Here is a 22,721-nt window from a genome sequence, read left to right as displayed (position 1 = left end):
TTATGATTATTCAATGGAGAAGAATAAACTGTGGGCATAAGTCTTCTATTTATATCAATGGGGTATAAAAAGTGAAGTTTGAAATTGGCTGCACTGTGCCATATATAGTTTTATATATTATTTAGAACAATGTAAGGTTAGAATGCTAGATTTCTTTACAGTAGAACACACAAATTGTTTTGCAAGAGGATTACTTCTGTGCTTTGGAAGACGACTGGCAGCCAAAATGGTAAGAATGAGTGACTGATGTACTGAAAAAATTGGAAGGCTAATAAATATTGCAGTCTCAGATGCACAGCAGGAAAGGCTCAGAAGGTGAAAAATAGGTCTGGCGGATAAATTGGGGTATGTTTAACATGGGAATTCCTCTCCCAGCTACCTCTTTGCTGCTTGGTTGGGGATATTGTAGACCTGTTATCATAAATATTAGAATGTTGGAGGATTTGCCTAACCATCAGAAGTATCTAGGCTAACATAATATTTTGACCCTAGACAATTTGGAGATATGTTACACCACTTGCTAGGAATTTGATTGCTCACAGATATAGTGGATTTCCAACTTGTATGCTGACACAAATGGTAATGTATTTTTCAACCTTCCCTGTCATTTGCCGGTAGGAGACTTGGATTGCAGAAGGTGACCTAATTTTTTTCAGTGTGGCAGATGCTTCTGCTTGCAAAACATATGTATCTTTATATAGTCAATGTAATGAAGTTTATGGTTATATAAAAGATTTGACCAAACCCTTTAGTTAATGGTATGTGCCAGGATATATGCTATGTGGACTGACTGAAAAATAATTATATAAGCACTTTCACTCAGTTCTCCTCTGATTTAAGATTATAAAAACCAACTCCTCGATATTTCAAATAAAGAGGTCATAATCATCTTGAAGCATATCTGTTTTTAAACAGAATGTCAATGATGCCTGGTTTAGAAATTATGAAGTTGTGCCTAACCACCAGACTGTCTAAAGATTTAGGTAATTATCTAGAGATTTAATTAATTAATTAATTGACTGATCAGGATTCCTCAGATTAATCAATTAATTAAATACATGTACTACTGAAAAACCGCAAAGTATATTTTTCAGTATATTGAAAAGGTTGAGGGTTTTGGTTTTTTTAAGGAGTAAGAGCAAGCTGATATAAACAAAAGCTGCTTATTGCCAGATGGGAAGGTTGTCTTTCTTTAATATTTCCCTTTTTAAAACAAGATTAGGAATATGGAATATTTCCATTCATGAAATCTGAGTCAAAATTGCTTCAAAAAATAAAATAAATTCAAGACCCATTGATATTTTGGAAACCCACATTTCCAGCATGGTGTAGTGGTTAGAGTGCTGAACTAGGACCGGGGAGACCTGAGTTCAAATCCTCATTCAGCCATAATACTAGCTGGGTGACTCTGGGCCAGTCACTTCTCTCTCAGCCTAACCTACTTCATAGGGTTGTTGTGAAAGAGAAACTTAAGTATGTAGTACACTGCTCTGGGCTCCTTGGAGGAAGAGCAGGATATAAATGTCGTCATCATCATCATCATCATCATCCCCCAGTGAGGCACTACTTTGGTGTGGTTGTGGGGCTTGCATGCTCTGAGGAAGGTTAGAGCTATGCCAGAGGTCCAACCATACTGGACAGGTCTCACCAGAGGAGCCAGACAAAGAGTGCCTCTCCCATCAACAATATGGTGAGACGTAACTTTAATAAATCTATACCGGATCGGTCGTTGCCCGGGTCAACAAGGATCGCGCCAGGTGCTGGAGTCCCTGGACATTTGGTGGCAAGTGGGCTACAGGACTCAGGATCTTCAGTTGAGCAACCAGGGCTGGAGACTGCAAGGTTACTGGAAGAAACATTGCTTAACCGGAAAAAATATACAAAAAACGCTAACAAGGAAATAATGATCTGCTATTACAAGTCTAATCCAACTAGAAGAGGTTATTTAAAAAGAATGTACCAAATTTGGAAAGAGAAGCATCCAGATACAGAAATAGCAGAACAAAGGCTAGCAGACCAGAGAAGATTCATAATAAGAAATAAAGTATTCACAGGAGTTGAGCTGGAAGAACAGCAAAGAGCAACACAGGCTCAAGATATGGAAGAAGAATTACCACCAACTGAAGAAGTTGCTCAGGCGCAGGTGGAGGAGGTGTTGGAAATCGAGGATGCCACTGTTGCTGAACTGTTTCAAAATCAAAACCAGGCAACCTCTCCTTTGCCTTCACCTCAAAAACCCAAATGTCGTTTAAAAGAGAAGCAGCAAGAACTAAAGCAAAAAATAACTGAGCACATGAACCAAACAACCACCAGGGTTCGACTTCCAGCTCTAAAAACAGTAGCCAAAAAACAACTTGCTCAGGCATTAAAAGATGTCAATGCTGCACTTGCAGAAATAACAACCAATAATTTGCAAGAAACAAACCAACTAATGTACAGTGCAGCAACAATAACAACACAAGAGCTTGGATATAAGTGGACCTGTAAAAAAAGAAAGAAGTACATCACCTAAATGGAAGATTAGATTAGAAAGTAAAATTGCCAAGCTTAGATTAGATGCTAGTAAATCGAAAGATATGAAAGACAAGAAGCTGAAGAATGAAAACACCAAACAGTATCTGATCCAAAAATACCATCTAAATTTAAGGAAAATTAGAGAAGTCCTGGAAATAATAAAGCAGCAAATAACAGCAGTGTCAAAGAAGATTAGAATTAGAAGCCAGAATTACACAACACAGGCAGAATCTCCAATTCTAGTCGAATCAGCGACGTTTCTACCAAAGCATAGATGGAGAAACTGCAAGAAACGTAGAAACACCAAATAAAGAAGAAACAGTGCAATTCTGGGGGAAATTATGGGACAATCCAATAGATTATAATGAAAAAGCAGGCTGAGTGAAAGAGGTTGAAAAATGTAACCAACGAATGCAAGATCTAATAATAACACCAGAATTAATAAGTGAGAGAGCAAAGAAAATTAAAAATTGGACTGCGCCAGGCGACGATGAACTGCATGGCTTTTGGAACAAGCCTCCATAAACAACTATCAAAACAGTTCAATCACATTTTACAAGGAGGTGATATTGAATAATGGCTAACAACTGGGAAAACTCATTTCATCATGAAAGACCCAGCAAAAGGTGCAGTTCCAAGTAATTATAGACCGATAACCTGCCTACCAACCATGTTCAAATTATTAACTGGAATAATAGCAGATGAAGTGATGCAACACTTATTAACTAACAAACAGCTTCCAGTTGAACAGAAAGGAAATTGCCCGAACACCAGAGGCACAAAAGACCAGCTGCTGATTGACAAAATGATTTTAGATGTTTGCAAGAGAAGAAAAACAAATCTAAGCGTTGCATGGACTGACTACAAGAAAGCCTTCGACTCATTGCCTCACACATGTTTGCCTTTAATATGGAGACTTTGAGGCTTAAGAAAAGGCGGGGAAAGGTGCTCCCCTCTCCTCCTGGCAGAAGAGCTCAGGGAGGTGGTGTGTGGCAGGAACCTGCATTTTGTCCAGCTTGCAAAGGGAGAGAAAGGGTGCCTTTTAAGAAGGTCCCTGGAGGAGGAGAGAGCGGAGGCGGCGGGCGTGTGTGGCGCTGTATAAAAGCGATCCGGCAGCTGCGTGCACCCGGCAGTGCCGCCCCTTTGCTCGCATCAGGTGCTGCTTCTTAAAAGGCACCCTTTCTCTCCCTTTGCAAGCTGGACAAAATGCAGGTTCCTGCCACACACCACCTCCCTGAGCTCTTCTGCCAGGAGGAGAGGGGAGCACCTTTCCCCGCCTTTTCTTAAGCCTCAAAGTCTCCATATTAAAGGCAAACAAGCCCGGCTCCCCTCCTCATCTCTTAGCAATAGCCATCCATCCCGCCTTTCCCCGCTCTCCAGCCCCGCCTCAGCTGCAGCTACTACAGCATCAGGGACTGGAGTGGACATTTCTGCTGAGTCCCGCCCCCTTCGCGCTTCCTCTGGCTTGGGGCCGCCACAGCGAGCCAGCCCTTGCATGTGCAATCGCCTCTTCAGTGTAATCTTCCCGTCCTAGCAAAACAAGCAAACACCTTTACAGAGAAAGAAGGGGAAAGTCTTAAGATTCCTTGCACGCACAACAATATCGGGCACCTTGGATTTCCCCCCGATAAGTGATGATGCACACACGATGAAAAGAATCGGAAAAGGTTAAGTAAACATGTAGCCTCTTAAATTAAAGCCCACGAGGAGCAGCAGGGAAGGGGCGCCAGGGAGATATCCTGCCGCCCCAATTACACTACGAATTACGGGCACCAGAGCAGGAAAGCGGCGGGAGGGGTAAGTAAACCCTCCCACCCTCTTAAATATACCCCCCACCCAGTGCCGGACCGCAGTTGGTCGAAGCAAACACGGACTGCACCAACAACCGCCATCTTCCCCGCCTCGGCACCTCACTTAGTTTTAAGCCAGTAAGTTTAAGCAGCTCACCTCATCAAAGATCTCACACAGAGCACCTTCAAGCAACCAGCAACCACCCGATTCCTCCACTCACTCACTGGGCCATCTTCCCGCCTCAGCACAAGCCCCGCCCCTGCTCCACCCCTATTGGCCACTGACGTTCCAGGAGCCTCGGAAACTGTGTTACTCAACAATGTTGAGTAAGGGGGGCGATGGCAACCCGGACCCGACCGGGATGGTGGCATGTTTAGTGCAAGCTTTTACTGGGGATTGAAAAACAAGCCTATTCTTCGGGGAGCCCTGCCTTCCTAGTCGCGGACCGGCACTCAAGCCTCCGCGGACCGGCAGCGGTCCGCGGACCGGCTGTTGAGAAACACTGGTCTAGAAGAAAGAAAAACAAGTCAAAATAATCGACATAGCAATACCAGAGGATAGCAGAATAGAAGAAAAAGAAATAGAAAAAATCACCAAATACAAAGATCTACAAATTGAAATTGAAAGGCTGTGGCAGAAAAAGACCAAAATAATCCTAGTGGTAATTGGCGCCCTGGGTGTAGTTCCAAAAGACCTTGAAGAGCACCTCAACACCATAGGGGCCACAGAAATCACCACCAGCCAATTACAAAAAGCAACTTTACTGGGAACAGCCTATATTCTGCGATGATATCTATAACAACAGCAACAACATTGACAATAAAATTCAGCCACCCCAGGTCCTTGGGAAGGACTCGATGTCTGGATAAAACAAACCAGTCAATAACACCTGTCTGACTGTGTAAATAAATAAATAATAATAAATATTCAGTGACATTAATTGTAGCTGAACACAGCCAGCTATAGTAGTATCCAGCACTTAAAATTAAGAGAAATCCACCATCTTGAAAGAAAGTAAATCAACTTTGGATATAAACTGAAAGGAAAAAATATCTTTATTGTTCTTTTTCATCAAATCCAGCACAGACATGAGACAGCCAAAATATGTATGCAATATACAGAACAGCCGAACCTTTAGCAGTTCATTTAGTTCCACAAATTTTAGCTTTATAATTACTGGTTGATATTCAGACTAATGCTAACTTAGTGCAACCGACAAAGCTGTGAACATGCAAGAAAGTTACGGAGCTGTGCAAATTCATAGGGATGTTCAACGTTGCAATTGTGCAACAGAGATAGTGGGAAAAGAGAGTGTGCCACAAACTGTGCACCTTGTTGCACAAGCCTGGAATGCAAGTTTCTGACTTAGAGGAACTAGCTTTCAAAACTTCTGAACAAAGAGGCACCTTTTTAGTGGTGGTTCCCTTTACTGAGCAGGGGGAGAGCAACCGGGAGTTCTTCACACAGTAGGCTTTACCACAAGTTTTCTGCGAGGCTTTAATGAGAACTCAAAGTTATCCCCAAAATCCAAGGCAAAAAGTGGTTTTTTAAAAACCCTGGATATAAATCAAGCTGCACTCTAACATGCAGTGAAAAACCTGAATTGTGTATGAAGTGCTCCCTGATAGCTCACAGGGACTTTGGGGGTAAATCTGCCCAATATGTGAACACACAATCCCTCTATTCTGGAGGAGATGTAAGCTAAAGGGCTTTAAAAGCCCAGTGTGAAAAACCTCCTGGCCCTATCCATCCTAGCACAGCATCCCTCCAGTGGCTGTTGCTGGTGTCTATCTGATGTTTCTATTTTAGATTGTGAGCCCTTTGGGGACAAAGAGCCATTTTATTTATTTATTTACTTAATTTATTTCTATGTTAACCACTTTGGGAAACTTTTGTTGAAAAGCAATATATAAATATTTGTCACATTCGTATCCTTTACTGTAACTGTGGATGTCTGGATGTCAGCCACTGCTGTCAGAACTATGGTTCTGGATGTCAGCCACTGATTTTTGTCAAAGAAACGTGACTCACCAGAATTAACAAATGTTTAATACAGGTTGGCATTATTTATCTTAATCTAGAATTTAGAAGTAAGTCTATAAGTAAGTGCCCTGGCTCAGATGCAAGGCTCTAAGTGGGTGGATCCATCTGAAGAACATGTGTGGCCCTGCCTCCGGGGCTGCCAGCCAGCTGACCAGCCACTCCTGCTACTAGCTCACCATGCTACCCTTTTGCTGCACCCTTGCTTGCTGTGCCAAGTTGCCCCCTTGCTGTCTGCTTGCCAGGGCCTTCCTGCTTCTCACTGGCCCAGAAAGCGGCTGGCAAGTGGGTGGTGGGCAAAAGTGGCAGGTGGGGTGGCAGTGGGTGAGTGGGGGGCACGTGTGTAGCACATGCCGCCGGTGGGGCAGCACACTCGGGGGGCGGGAGACATAGGCTTCTCATGCACTGGCTATGCCAGTGGCCTAGCTTTGTAGTCATATCAGTACATTCTTCATCTTATCTACAAAAATGTGGTCTCCTTGGATGTTCAGAAGATGGCAGAGATTTTCTGTATGGGTTTTGTGGAACATCATCAACTGGACATGAAAAGCTGTTCAGATTTCCTTAATTTTAGAGTACAGAACCCTTCTCACTTCACTGCACCCTGTTCATGATTTTTAAAAAATTTATCTGCACTATTCATTATTTACCCTTTATGCATTATTAATCACTTGTCATTCATTCACTTCAATTTGTTTATAAATAATGTATATGAGTGTGACTTTTTCATTTTTTAAAATAAAATTCATTATTGCATTGGCTCTGGTTGAAAACCTTATTTTTGTGTTTCCAGAAATCGTGTTTCAGTTTAGCTCATTGAAACCAGATTCTCCGAACTTTCTTATTTTACTGTCTGTCTAACCTGAAAACGTTGCAATTTACATTTTCTGTAGCACTTATAAAGAAATGGGTAACACAGAGAGACTAAATGAAAGGATGCTAAGATGGTTTAATATTGCATAAAGTTTTGTAGGTGACAACCCACTTCGTATGTGCTTTGTGTTAGCAAATAAACAAAGCAATTGGGTTTTGGTAGGATGTTTTTGTTGTACACTACTTGATAAAGAGAGGCCCATTGCCAAAGAATTGGTTTGTTAATTCTAATGAATATATGAAATTCAGTCCCATCACCTCTACCCTCTTCTTCTTGGCAACCTTCTTCCTGGGTTGCCAGGCCATAATACTGCAGTGACAGCAATTGGGCAGAATTCCCCATCAAAGCCTATATGCTAGATATAGCAACTCTGTAGGGTCTTTTAGACGATCATCTGGGGCTCGTTTGGGAGAGGAAAGAGTTCTAATCCAATTCCTGGCAGTTGAATAGAGCCTCTGTTTGACTCTACAAACTCACCACACAGACTATAGCAGCAAGAGCCAACTCCACAATGAGGGAGCTGGGTCTTCCATGGCATTCTATGATGCACTGTGTTCCCAGCCCCAAGTGCCCCAGCAGCTATCCTCTGACTGGCGCCTCTAGCCACAGAACTCCAGTCCAAGGGTCTGCTTTAAACGAATTTTAGCAGATTTCAAAGACCAAGGTAGGGCAGCTGCTATTTTTGTCCTAACTCACTGGGTGACTCTGGGCCAGTCATGTATCTCTCAGCCTTCTTTCTCATTCTATTGCCTACTACTGCACTTTTCCTTCAGTCTTCTAGTTTTATGGGTTTCTTGTCCCTTAGCTTCTGATCTCCTGGATCCAGGACTTTCCCCATTGGAGCTGTCTGATGTTTGTGCCAAAGAGTTTAAAGTGTTCCATAATGTGACAATGATCTGCCCTGAAGGTTTGAGAGGCTCTTGTAACATCTAGTAGCTTATAATAGTAAATGACAAATCTGTACTCTGCTCTAGGAGAATAATGATAGTTTAATTGTTGGTCAAAGGCCAGAACTATAAGTTGTGAGCAATGTATAATTGCTGCCAACAACAGATCCACATCTCGTCTCCTCCATAACATCTAGTAATCTAAAATATCTGACATGACATCATTGCACTGAATCTCCCTAATCTTAATTCAGTTCATTGACTGCCATTTGCAGAGGCAGGGACACCAGCAAGAGACTGATGTCATGTCCTCAGACATTACTAGAGAGAAAAAAGGGGAAGAGACACAGGTGATTGCTTTTAGTGGCAGCCATGCATCATCTACAACAACACGTTTTGGCTTTATACAGTGGGCACATTATATGTCCTTGGTTCAAACAGATTGTATGCCAGCCTGATTCTGTGTATGTTTATGCAAAATGAAATCCCATTCAGTTCAATGGTACTTACTCTCAAGAAATTGCGCAAAGGACTGTAACTTTGGTCATATCCATTTTTGTTCAAAGTGAATTTGAATTAGTGACTAACTCATTGGGTTATTAATGTAAATAATATCATTCCTCCTTATAGTATATACTGAAGTACCTGGAAATATGTAAATTGTGAATGGTAGAGGTCTGGATAGATATGAAGAGTAGTTCCAATAACCAGCAGCAGTTCAAACTTATGAAGAGAGGAACTGATATATCCAGTAAAGCCCAGGCACCAGATCTTTAAGAGAGCTTCCAGATCAAATAGGACAGTAAATGCAACCTGGAGAAAAATCAAAGAAAGAAAAAAAGTCCTGGAATAAGTTGTTCAGAGAGTCACTCGGACTTATTCACAAAGTCATTTTGGTATAGCAGAATTTGGCTTCTGTGTGTAAAGCAAACAAGCTTTCTGAATGCTCTCAATTCAAGAAAAGCTTAAAGATTCATTATATAGCTTATGTAAAGAATTCACTTGAAATGAGATCACGGGTTGTTTTGGTTGTTTAAAGAACAGAACTCCAGGCCAAATAAACACAGGGATTCTTGTCACCATCACCCCATCAAAAACCAGTCCCAATAAAACCTCTATCATAGTCAAAGCATCTTCTAGAATGTTGACATTTTTCACGGTTTCATTATGCGATTAACTATTAGAGAGTTAAATATATTTTAATTTATTCCAAAATTGTGTAGGCTGGATAATTTGCATTTTATACACTTGTCAAAGGCTCTCAGAGTGCTAATATTTTTTTTTAAAAAAATGTATCAAATGGTTTGTATAATGTTTGGTTACATTTAAAACACCTGATATTTTTTGTTCTAGCTAGGCAGTCTTTCAGCCATAATTATTTACAAGAGAAGACTCTGAATTCAAAGAAGCACCCCTGGAGTGAGCTTTTTGGTAGTGCTTGTAATGTAATAAAGAGCCCTTGACACCACACAGAATGGTGAAAGTAGTAACGCAAACAATTGCAGCTCAGCAGGCTGTCACCATGTGCCAAAATATGATATACCTCCCAGGAACAGTGCAAGGGGGGAAACAATAGAAGGTAGAAAGTGTGGGACATCACAAGGAACCTGTTTCCCACCCAGCCTGCAAGTCAGCTCTAGGAGACAGTTGAACTATGCACTCCAGATGTTCATACACTGAGTGAAGTAGTATTTGATGTGCCTCCGCTGTTTAAAGAACTGCAATAACCTAAGATTTTTTTATTATGGCATCTATGCCATCATTCCTTCCAATGCCAAACTTGGGTGGTCTGAGGCTTATCAGTTTGGCAGCCAAATGAGGCCATCCAAAAATAAGGCAGTGGTTGCCCAGGTATGTAGAAGTACATTGGTAGGTAATGAAAAAGAAAAATAAGCTGCAAAACAACTATTACCTATGCTCGGTGGCTTCCAGGATCAATGGAATATCCTGGAGGTGGGAAACAGGGTCAGGGAGATCTGCCATAAAAGGTTAAAAAAAACTCCTATCCCTGCATTCTAATAGGAGATATCAGGAGAAAGGAAAAAAAGAAGGCCCTTTCCCTTTCTCACTTACAGAAACATTCCTCAGCCAGCCATTCCACACACTACAGAACAATAAAGTGTTTGGGTTTGGAGATGACAGCAATCCCCTGGACTTAAGCCCTTTAACACTTGACACTCTCCCCCACTCCGCTTCTGAAACCTTGCCTTCCCTGAAATCTGCAAACAATGCTACAAGGGTTCTGTACAAAGTTGGTTGAAGGCCTGCTGTTAAGGCTTGGGAATATACAGTACTGCAGTACATACCTGTTGCAGGTCCCCATGTCCATATCTAAAAGCCAGTTTTCAACACTCAGTCCCATTCTCCCAACATTCTGCCACACTTCAGTGTGACCATGAATGAGAACCCAGTTCATGGATGTACAGAAAGGAGAATGGATGGGGTCAGAAGGTCAGGGAACATATTTGTAATGATCACCATTTTCCTAATAATTAAATAAATAAAAGTGTCCTTTTTTCAGAACTGTGGACTCTCTAACACTGCAAGATTTGCAATATTATTGTGGATTTACTCCACTGGGGGGGGGGGAGGAATTATCTGCTCACATTCCAAAGTGTGTGACTAAAATCTGTTACAACCCAACAGCCCTAAAATATATATTTGGAGATCATCAATCACCATCACCACATATTTACACACACACACACACACACACACACACACACACACACACTTACTTTTCTTCTGAAAGCAGGGGAATGTCTATCCCCTACTATCAACTTCACAAAGCCTGGACCAATATGAACCAAATCGGATACAGTTTTAGGGACACATAGGGACACCTCAACAGCATAGTTTGTAATGATGTCATCCACCCCGATCAGGGGCGTATCTAGGGTGCGGCAGGCAGGGCACGTGCCCCGGGAGCCACTTGAAGGGGGCTCCATTTTTAAAAAAAAATTTAAAAATTGCCAGCGAAAACAAAATAGCCACTGCGCATGCTCAAATGGCCTCTATAAGGCCCTAGGCCATGCCATTTGAGCATGTGCAGTGGCCATTTTGTTTTCAGTGGCCATTTTTTAAGAACAATTTTTTTTAAAAAGGCCACTGCACATGCTCAAATGGCCCCTGCGAGGCCCTAGAGGCCAGTGGGGGGAGGGGGAGCCTTTGCAGACCTGCCCACAGCCTTTAGGAAGCCCCCCAAAGGGGCTACAGGTTTTTTAAAAATATATATATAATATAAGTCACTGTACACATATTCAGTTTGGCACTATGTACAGAGAATCAGGGCTTGTGAATACTGGGTGGAAGCTTGTGAGCTAGGATTGTATTCATTTGCTCTTACTTTGATTCTTGTGATAAGTGAGTTAAATGTGATGTCTTAATAATATGGCTATTAATGGTGAGTTTGTCTAATCAGTGTGAAATCCTTAGTATTAAGGCCCACTGGGAGTTTCTTGCTCTCTTTCTCTCATTTTAACTGTCTTTTTTGAAATACTAGAATATTTTCCAAGCAGTGACACAGTTTACTCATAATATCCTTTAATTATTTTCAGAGTATCTGGGAAATGTCAAATTCTCCATTTATTTTTAAAACTTATGTAATAGTGATGCTACAATGCATAGTAGAGAATTAGACAGGCACTTTTGTTTAGTTTTCCAAGTACACCTCCACATAGTATTTGGGTATTTCATGAGGCCCAGCATACTGAAATTTGTAGTTTTCCAGCACTGTTTGGTCTGGCTATGTCCACTGCTAAATCGTTTTTGAAATATTAAAAGATTAATGAGCTTGACTTGTATTTTTGAGCTGATATTATGGTAAAGTTATCTGAAAGATGGGTGTCAGATGTTTGGACAGGGGGCGCAATTTCAGTGTTTGCCCTAGGCACTATTTTCCCTAGATATGCCTCTGACCCCGATCCATGTCCGATGGAAGATGCATACACTTTTGAGGTGCAAGTGGGTTAACTTGTGGACTGCCAAACCCATTTGAACCAAATTTGGTACAGTTGTAGATATAGTGAAAGGAACATAGGCAGATTAGTACTTACTAGAACAACTTGTTTTAAATTGTTTTTAAGCTGTGAGTCCCAAAACATCTATTACATATTGCCATTTACTTTGATGGTGCTTGAGCAGACTACATGCTACCATAAGCCACAATTCAGAGGAAACAGAAGCACACTTAAAGTAATGATTTATTTATTTATTTTTGCACAAAGGTGATTTCTGGAACTCGTTAATTTTGTGATTTGACATGAGTTTTTCTTTTTAATTTTGTAAAAGTTGTAGTATAATTTATCTACATTTGTTCCACTCCTGTTGTGAAAAACCTTGGCTGATTATGGCCATCTGACAGTACCCTCCTGCCTTAACTCATTATTCCTCACATTTTGTTTGAGAAAATTGTCTTTCAGGAAGCTATACAGCAAATTTAAACACATTATTGTTAGCAAATTTAAACTCATCAGTAAATAATTCTTACTGTGCTTTATGAATAGTAATCATAAAAAACAACAACCCAGGCCTTAAATGGCTTGACATAGTTGTGTTTAAAAAAAACCCAAAAAAACCCTGATAAATCTCTGACAATCTCAGGGCACTTACCTCTGCAAAGTAGAATTCATCATATTGACTCTTAAAAGTCTCTCCTTTGTAATAATTGCTAGCAGCAACAATGACATCCACTGCCACCATGCTCAGAATAAACATATGGAAAACTGAGGATCTCATCATTCTCTGCACACAGAAAGAACACATGCATAGTTTTCACTGTTGGAAAAGCAAACTTTATATTGTATATAAAAATCAAATTATGTTCATTCTAACTGCAACATCAGCCATAATGACTGGGTCTAGAAATTGCCACAAACTCCATAACTGTGATCTAAGTTGTCTAGAACATATTGTGACACAAATATTTATTAGTTTAATTTCTTATTTTAAGTGTAGCGTGTTTCTAGTCTTCAAGTGTGTAGAGAAAATTTGAAGATGTATAGGGAGTGTCTCTATTAGAGGCTCAAATCTCAGAATGGATCAGTGTGGTCCTTACTATGCTCCCTTCGTCTCCCTTTGTTATGAAATAGCAAACTTGATAACAATGAAGTGTTTAGTAGAAGTCAGTATGGAGTTGTCAAGAATAAAATATCCTAGACTAAATATCTCTTTTTTTGATCAGGTAATTAGCTCAGCAGGTTGTGAGAATGCTGAGGAATAATTATCTTAATTTCAGCAAAGCATTTGTCAAGATTCCCCCTGATATTTTGGTTAGAAAACTGGTCAAATGCAGCCTAGATGATTGCACCATTCACTGGATTTCCAACTCATTAGAAAACTGTACTCTGAATGCTCATCAATGGCTCTCATCAAATAGGGGGAAAGTTTCAAATGGGATGCCAGGGGAGTATGTCCTGGATTTGATACTCTTTCACATTTTTATTAGGAACTTAAATAGAGGGGTAGAGGGAATCCTTACCACATGTGCAGATGTCACAAAACTTGGAGGGATAGCTAACACCTCAGAAGACAGAAATAAAACTTAAATCTCAAGATTACCTTGACAGAATGGAAAGCCACATTGAAACTAACATAAATTTCATAAGAGACAAATGCAAAGTTCTGTACTTAGCAAAAAACAAAAAACAACAACCACTCGAATACATATGTATAGGATGGGGGATACCTAGCTGGCTATAGTATATGTGAAAAGGGTCTCAGACTTGCAGAGATCACAAGCTGAACATGTCAGCTGTGTGATGCAGCTGTAAAAAAAGCTGATGCAATTTCAGGCTGCATTATAGAAGAACCATAGTTTTCAAGTAACAAGAAGTAGTTTCACCTTGTTCTGCCTACTAGACAGACCTCATCTAGAGTACTGTCTTCAGTTCTGGATGGTACACTTTTAAAAGGATGCATACAAACTGGAACAGGATCAGAGAAGGGCAACAAAGATGGCCAGGTATCTGGAAAAGAAGAGCTATGAGAAGATTGAAGGAAATGGACTGAAGGACTAGATTGGATGGGCATAAATTACAGGAGGGTTCAGCCCAGCATTAGGAGAAACCTCTTAAAAGTAACAGCGGTTTGACAATGAAACTGAGTGTGAATGTGTGTGTGTTCACGTGTGTGCATGCGCACATGCTCTCCCTTACTCGATGACTTCAAGAGGCTAGACATCTATCTGCTGTATTTCCTCCTATCCTTATATGTGCATTGCCTTTCTAATGTCTCCCCTTCCGCCCAGATCTGGGTCAAATTTTCAAATGGATAAACTCAGATATCTTTTATATAGTATAAAAGTGATGCAAAAGTAAAGAATGTGTCATACATTCTACCCCTGAAAAAGGGAAACAGGTCCACAATTCTTAAGATTCTATGCATGTCACTAGAAATGTTTAATATACACAAACTGGACACAGAGCTCTCAAAGTAGTTGTATCCCAAAGTACAATGATCTCAATCAATTATCACCTTTGTACCCCTCATTGAAATGGGAAATGTATTCCAATTTCATCCTGCAATTCTTCACTGGAGAAAATTCAGGACAGCAGGAGTAATAATTATTATTATTATTTCTGGCTCAGAAACAGACTATACTTGGAACATACATCTGTTTAGTTTTAAACTTTCTACAAAATTTCAATCTGCATTCACAGGCTTAAAAAAAAAAGGCACCCACTTTGAACTTCCACTTCAAAATATTCACAGTGAGCCAAACTTTGCTCCTGCATCCATAACAGATCATCAAAGTTGGATGTGTGAACAGAATGTTTGTTCATTGGATAGAATGGAACTGAACAATATTTTGGATTGCTGCCTGAACAGCCATGTGTCTTTTGGAGACTTTCAGAGTACACACTGTGGAAGCTGTTGTAAGAACTTGAGAAAAGAAATGTTTTCCCCATTGCTCTTCCTTAAATTACTATATTTTAAAGTCCTTCAGAGCTTCTTAAGCAATACAGAAATGTGATGAAAGCAAAGCTCTGATGGAAGTGCTAGGAATCTCTATAAGAAAAGTATAATATCAAATTGAACCAATTATCAGCTGAACTGAGGAAGTAGCAAGCAAAATGCTGTCTAGTACCATCTTACACAAAAAGAAGGTTGCAATCAGAGGCACATTTACTTTGAATTAAGTACCATTGAAACAAATGGGACTTACTCCCTAAAGAATCGAAGCATAAGTGTCCTGTTATTGTGGTAAGTCATTTATGAATGTGAAAAGCAGGGTGACATTGTTCCTTGTCTGGAGGACACCGGACAGGTGATTACAATGCAATATCCCTAAAAGCATATGTCAACGTGTAATAAGCCACCTTTAATAATCTGAATGCTTTTGGTGGGGGGTGGGAGGGCATTGACATTGAAAATGTAATCAAACTAGAAATTCATAGAAAGGAGGACAGTCTGTCAAAGGTTCATTTAATTTAAGAAGGAACTGCAGCTGAAATGATGCATGAATATTTGGGAACCATTACCTCAATTTTAAGCACAGTTAGAAGGCAGTGAGAAAGTTGGATCTAAACCATGTCCCTCAGTGCTTCTTTCTCTATGGAGCAAATGAAAATAGCCCCAGGGATATTATACTTAAAGCCATGAAGGAGTTGGAGAAGAAAGATCCAGAGTGGTTCAGCAGTAGCAACACCAGATGTTGATAATGAGAATGAATTCTGAAAACAGCACAACTAGGGCTGGAATCAAAATTTCTCCAAAGTGAAATCTGAAAGAGAATATTAGAGTTCCTCCCAAGGAGAACCTGAAATTCAAAGAGGAATTCCAGGGTTTCTTTGAAGGAGAAACGTCAGATAGTTTTCTCAGATGGTTTCTCCACATCCACATCTCGCACAACATTTGTTGAGTGTGTCAGCCCTGTTAGCAAAATGCATGAGAAGACCTTGTCTTCTGTACTTTTAAACACACATGGCATAACATGGGTGCCTTTAAAGCAATAAGATGCATGGAATACTGAACTATATCCAATGGCAGCTTATGTTATCATGGGTAGGCCTCCCATGATAACATAATGGTAGAGTGCCCAGCAGGGCACTCCCTACCACAGAGGTGACCTGCCCCCAGCAGTAACAATGGCAGGGGTAGAGGTGCGGTGGTGGCAGTGGCCGCCCCATCCCCAGTGACGCTAGAGGCCTGCCCCTGTTGCCCACGCTCCAGTCGGCTCTGACATGAGAGAGCTGGGAATGAAGAGTGCACATGCACCCTCTGCCTCGAGGTCAGAACTCTGAATGGCTGGGAAGCAGCAGTGGGCTGCAAGAGCGCCACATGACACTGGGGATGAGCAGAGCAGTGAGCCATGGGGAGAAGCATTGCACCAGGTGGCAGCAGGAGAGGCTGGCAAGTTGGCCAGTGGGGGAGGGGAGGGGGCTTTGGAAGCAGGATGGTACATGTTCTTTGGACACACCTGCCTAATTGTAGCTCCACCCTGACTGTATCAGAAAGAACCAAATATGAAATTTAACTAAGATACCACTGGGTTTGAACTGGTAGCAGGGCCCAAATGACTTACTCTGTGCCACCAAAGCAGTTTGTAGGTAGAAGAAACTAATTTTTTCAGCTCCATAGCACTACCCTAATAATGGTAGAAACAGATACTGAAGCTTGTCAGCGCAGGCCAATCAGGTGATCTGGGGTTAACCAAAAGTTGTCCTGCTGAATTATATGACTCTTGATTCCAGATTGGCTTCCTAGTCCAACAATTCACCATCAGCTATTCTGAGTAGCTGCTCTATTTGTGATGCCTGACATTTGCAACTTGACTACCTGCCTGTCTTGAACCATGTTACCTACCTCAGCCTCTCTGATCCTTGTTTACCAGCTCTGGAACTTGCTATCCTGTCTGTCTAGGACCATACTACCTGTCTCTGGCTCTTCAGACCCATAGTTACTGCCTTTGGATATGACCTGTGTTTGCCTCAAACTCTGTTGGGCTCCAGCATTAACATTAGGGAAGAACCAATACATGACAATTATCAATACAGTTTCATTGGACATCGTTCACTAGGAAGTTCCCTTGTGCAAGCTCCATTGTGATGGATGGGAGCTGTGCAAGAGCATGCTAAATAAGAACATAGAAGGCAGGCACCAAATGATAGGAGGGGAAACCTATGACGCGTAATTAGAAAATGGGAAAATGGAAAAACTACTGCTGAATAGTGAGTGAAGAATAGTTTAGTTTACATGGAAGGGCACTCAACACTAGTTATTCACAAGCTCAGCAAGTGGAGATGATATGACAGGCAGCATTAGTATTGATTTCTACCTACTCTTGATTTCTTGTTCTAGTATTGGCATTGCCTCCTTCTCTGTAGCCTTTTCTACTAGTATTATGCCTGTACCTCTCTAGGATATAGAAGAGGATGTATCTCTTCTAGGATATAGGAGGATATACTAGGGGTGTGCAAAAAACCGGTTTGCCCGGTTTGGTTCAAGTACGAACCAGACTTGAACCGGATTGGGCATGTTTGGTTTTGTGCACCCCTGACCCCCACCCCAGTTCAGCTTGAGTTCGAGCCTGTTTGGGGTTTGAAAACTTTGCAAAAAAAAATTAATTCACCTCTGGGCTTGGAGTAACTCTGCTGCCTCCAAGGGGTGCTGCTGCAGCAGCCGTGGGAGGGTGTTTCTGAAGCTTTTCCAACCCTGGACTGGCTCCAAGACAACCCAAGTGGTTCAGCTTGAGGTCAAGCCAAACCGGGCCCAATCTGGCTTGAGGGCGAACCCTTGAGCCAAACCAGTTCAATGGTGAACTGGCTCAATCTTGATCCAGTTCGCACATCCCTAGGGTATACTGCATATGACTATTCCCCTACCATTTTCAACCACCTCACTGAGAACCTCCTACATACCTGCACATAAAGTGTATAAGAACATAAGAGTTACCTTGCTGTATAAAACCAAATCCCATCTTGATTTTCAGCAATGTTTCCAAGAGTAATGAGCCCTATTCCACTACAGGGCATCAGTTAATAGCCATGATCTGTTTGTTCCAGTATAATTGGAGGTACACTAATAATGGAGCTCTATATGACCTGTCATGGGTAATAACTACTGGCAGACCTATTGTCCATGAATTTGTCTGAACAAATAGTTTAAGCTGTAAAGAGGATGCCCCTGATATAACCTGCTCTGATCACTGCTAAGGAGTGAGTTGATCATGACTTGGCTTATATCCATTATGTGGGCCATTTACTCACTCAGTCTTCATGAGGCAAAAAAGGAGGGTTGCTTACTTTAACAGGTTTTGTATATTTGTAGTGTTTAGCCTACTGTTTTGTCTTTAAAACAAATTACCTTGAGATAAGTTGCTTACAAATGCAACTGTAGAAATGCAATTTCTATACACTTTTCAAAACATATAGATTTCATAACCTTAGATTAAGGAACAAATTAATGAATTAATGAATAATGGTCAATGAATATTTCATCAGCTGTAAGCATTGTAAGAACCACCAATGTAAATTATAGGAAGCCTTGTCTTTTTTGTTTGCAAGGCTCTTCTCTTTTGTTCACAAGGTGCTGCAAAACATTTCCCATGATGCGCAACTAACGTTCTGTTCAGTTTTAACTTACTGTATTCTTTTGCAGAGCTAAATCAGTGTAACATTTTAGCAAGCTCTGTGCAATTTCAAAGATAATGGCTTTTATAACTGCATTTTAAGCAGAGGGATCTGAAAATCTATCATGAGTACTCTAAGATCTTCCTTTAAAATGAGTCAAGATACATTTAATATCTTTGCACTGATGTGTAGTTACTTTATAATCTAAGAAACGTATTATCTACTATTAGGGGTGTGCACAAAACTGGAAAACACAGTTTGGTTCGAATAGAACCAGACTTGAACCATACCAGGTCTGGTCCAGTTCTGTGTACACTAACCAGACCTGGTCTGGCTCAAGTCTAAACCAGTTCGGGCTGGCTTGGGAGCGGGGGAAACAAAACATTTTTTTCAAAAAAGAAAAAAAAAGTTGACTTACTACATTGTGGGGCTTCGGGGGGTGGGGGTGGGTGGGTGCTGCCGCCGCCATGGGAAGAAAAGTCTCCTGAGGTTCCCCATCCCCTGACCAGCCTCTCCCCGGTTGTTTTCAGCCCCTCTTTGGCCCGTTACAGGCCTCTCTGCACTGGCGGTGGCCACTTTGGAGGCCACTGCGTATGCGTACTGGCCATCTGTTTGGCCAGGCTGTGATCCCGACCATGGGGATGGCCAGTGTGATGCACAGAAGCCTCCAAAATGGCCACCATCAGCACAGAGAGGCTTGTAAGGCTGAAAATGGCCTAAAAGGGGTTGACTGGGCGGGTGGGGGGGAAGGGGAAGACCATAAGGCTGAAAATGGCCTAAAAAATTACCTGGGGGGAGGCTGGGGGGAGAGGAAAAACCTCAGGAGACACACACACCCCACCCGCAGCCATGGCAGCACCCTCCGAAGCCCCACAATTCATTCATTCGATTTCTATACTGTCCTTTATTATAAATAGGATTTCTGTGTTAATATGGTGAGTAGACATCCCAATGTCTAATTCAGATGGTCTATAAATGGGCAAAGAATCGAACAGGTGAAGGTGTTTAAATATCTTGGGGTGGCCTTTCATACTAGTGGGGGTCATAAAGCTCACCTTAATACTGTTTCTCATAGTGCGCAGCAGGCGGCGAATACCCTTAAGTCTTTTCATTTTTCAAGGGGCACCTCTTTTGTTCCAGCAACTATCAAACTTTTTATAGCTAAGGTATACCCTCAGATTCTTTATGGTGCACATCATGGCCCTTATGACAACTTTGCTCCTTTGGAAGTAATTCAAATGAAGCTTCTAAGGGCTATTCTCCAAGTTCCCTGTGGTGTTACTAATTCTGCTCTCTGAAGAGAGGCTGGGGTCACCACATTAAAGCTAAAAATTTGGTTGTGCATAATCAAGTTTTGGTTGAACCTAGCATTTTTTCCTATTGGCCTTGCCCCTCTAGTATTAGTTGATAGTTTTACATGCAAATGGAAAACAGCATTAAAAACGAAGTTGCAATATCTTGGTACATCCCAGTAAGAACTTATAGGGCACGGATTCAATTTATCAAACAACGAGCTCTAGATATAGAACTGCTAGAGGAATCTGTACGCTTGACAAGAGGGCTATATATAGGCCCTCAATGTTTTAATCTCAAACCCGCTGATTATCTACGTAACGTATTTGTATCTAAATTTAGGAGAGCACTGACCCTTGCCCGCTTCAATGTACTTCCTACCGCAGTCCTGGAGGGAAAATACAAGCGGTTACCTTACGTGGTGCGCCTTTGCGCCTGTGGTTCAGGTGAAATAGAGACTACTGCCCATGTAATTTTTTATTGTGAATTTTATAGGGATAGCCATTCTAAGTTTATTTTACCTTTGTTAAAGAATTGTCCTGGCCACACCGATCATTTCTATTTGGTTTGGAGGATCTGCTTTCCAGTTTTAAACCTGGGTTGTGTGTTAATGTGGACAAATTTTGTTTTACTGTTTGTAAGATTCATAAAGTCTGTATTACTCAATTGAATATTTTGTAAAATGTAAAGATTAACTGGTCTATGACCGTAATAAACTTTATCTATCTATCTGTGTTAATATGGTTGCAAAGGTCCCTATGTTGCAAAAAGAGCTGGCAGGGTTAAAAATTCATGGCTTCGGCTAAAGCAAGATTCAGTTAAAGATGATGCAATGTACTGAGTTAATTTTGGAGGGAAAATGAAGGGAACCCAAGTTACACTGATTGAATTGTTTAAAAAACTGTTAAGCAAAAATTGTGTATAAAAGGGGTTGATTTTAGCACAGTTCCGTGCAGTTTTGGAAGTCAGCAGTGAGAGTTCAGTTTGAGAATCAGCAGGAAGACAAGCAGTGCAGTCAAGAAATTGTAGAAGTTCTTGGAGAATCATAGGAGCTGAGTCCAGTCCAAATGAAAGAGCTGAATCCAGCTGAAGATTTGTTAGCACAGACGAGAGAGTCAGTGCTTGGCTATAGCAATCGTCGAAATCAGAGTGTGGAGACTCCCTAATAAGGGCTGAAATCTCTGAAGAACCAGGATGGATTAAACCCCAAGTTTGTAATTGACCAAGACCAGACAGGGACTGCTCTAGGAAGAAGTCAAATAATTGCAAAAGCTGAGGTAACAAGGAAAAAAGAAAAAGGATTCTGAGCTAGGGACATGTTTTAGTTTAATTGGGTGTGTGTTTTCCCACCCTTTTTATTTCTTCCTTTATGCTCCAACAGTAACTGTTTTGTTTTCTAAGAGCTTCTATTGTATAAAGAAATTAAAGCTAATGTTTTAATTTGACCAAAATTTCCCAAAAGTAAACTTTCTTGTTGCATTTAAAAACTAGAAGTTGTTCGTTTGATTGTCTCCACCCCATGCCTGTAAGCCTTTCCACTCTACTGAGTGTGTGTGTGTGTGTGTGTGGTTTGGTATTACAGCAAAAATTGAATGGCTATTTTAGTAGATACAGCCATAGCAAAGAAAAGTCTACTTGGTGGCAGTGGTAAAGAACTGATATCATGGGGCTGGTGAGATCAGTAAAGATCCTCCACACATGGTAACACACAAGTGGGATAGGCAGTGGTGGATTAACAGAGGAGCAGAGTAGGCATTCACCTACGGTGGCAAAATTTGAGGAGCAGCAAATTTTGCCACTCCTCTCTGTAAGCAGCAGTGGCTGCAGCAAGGGTGGAGTGGGCGAGGAGAAAGTCCCCTCCTTTTACCTTACTTTTTTAAAAAAGGGCAAACCTTTTTTGTTTAAGGTAAAAGGGTTGCAAAAGCCTTTTTGCCTATGGGCGGCAAAAAGCTTAATCCGCCCCTGGGGATAGGCAGCCATTCCGCCACAGCATGATACCACAAATGCTCCTAAAAACTTTATAAGTGCTCCAAACAGTAACATTCTGGGCTTCTGACCCCTATGACTCACTCGATAACAGAAAGAATTTCTGTTAACATGTTAACTTAAAGGGCTATTTAAATGCAGTAAAACCCTTCACTATCTATCTATCTATCTATATATATATATTTTAATATACTGGACATTACTATTTCTTGAGGCTTTTCCTAATGACACACTTATCTAGGGTTAACTAGTCTAGACTTAACTATGAATTCTTGCCATGATTTCTTTAAGTATTTGTGTTCAACAGTTATTAATGTCCACAATATCATTCTCTATCCTTATTGTCTTATGATCTTATTTTTATAATTGTTTTTATTTTTCTAAATCAACCAAAGGATTCACAAAGATGTCTGAACAGTTCAAAAAAGAAATACAGGAATGTGATGTCAGCCAGTGGAAATGGATTTCCTAAGAATGAACCTATGAACTGGTGAGGTTGAGACAAGCCAGAAAAAATGAAGGGTTTTATTAGAAATCTTAACAATTCATGAGCAACTGTGCAAGAGTTCATGGAACAGCAGTAAGCCATTATCTCCTCCTGCTCACCATTCTTTGGATCCAAACCATTCTTTATACATGATTTAACAAGGCCATGTTGTGTGCAAGTGGAGTAGGATGGTAAGCAGACACACACACCTCACTGCCAAGTGAAATGGTGGTGGTACCACTGAAAATATTTAGGTTAAATATTAGGAATAATTATCT

At 41.0% G+C, this 22,721-nt stretch overlaps 1 protein-coding gene across 10 annotated transcripts in view; it reads right to left on the bottom strand.

The window, feature by feature from the left end:
- Positions 1 to 22,721, bottom strand: part of NALCN (sodium leak channel, non-selective) — a 378,362-nt gene that overhangs the window by 159,906 nt on the left and 195,735 nt on the right. For all 10 annotated transcript variants that reach the window (XM_053305984.1, XM_053305985.1, XM_053305986.1 and 7 more), the window contains 2 exons: positions 12,718 to 12,849; positions 8,752 to 8,919 (listed from right to left, as the gene is read on the bottom strand). In XM_053305984.1, the coding sequence (XP_053161959.1) occupies positions 8,752 to 8,919; positions 12,718 to 12,849 (300 nt within the window). The remainder of the gene's footprint in view (positions 1 to 8,751; positions 8,920 to 12,717; positions 12,850 to 22,721) is intronic.

The sequence above is a fragment of the Hemicordylus capensis genome, chromosome 3 (assembly GCF_027244095.1).
Source record: "Hemicordylus capensis ecotype Gifberg chromosome 3, rHemCap1.1.pri, whole genome shotgun sequence".
In the NCBI taxonomy this organism is placed as follows: Eukaryota; Metazoa; Chordata; class Lepidosauria; order Squamata; family Cordylidae; genus Hemicordylus; species Hemicordylus capensis.
This window is presented reverse-complemented; position numbering and strand designations above follow the sequence as displayed.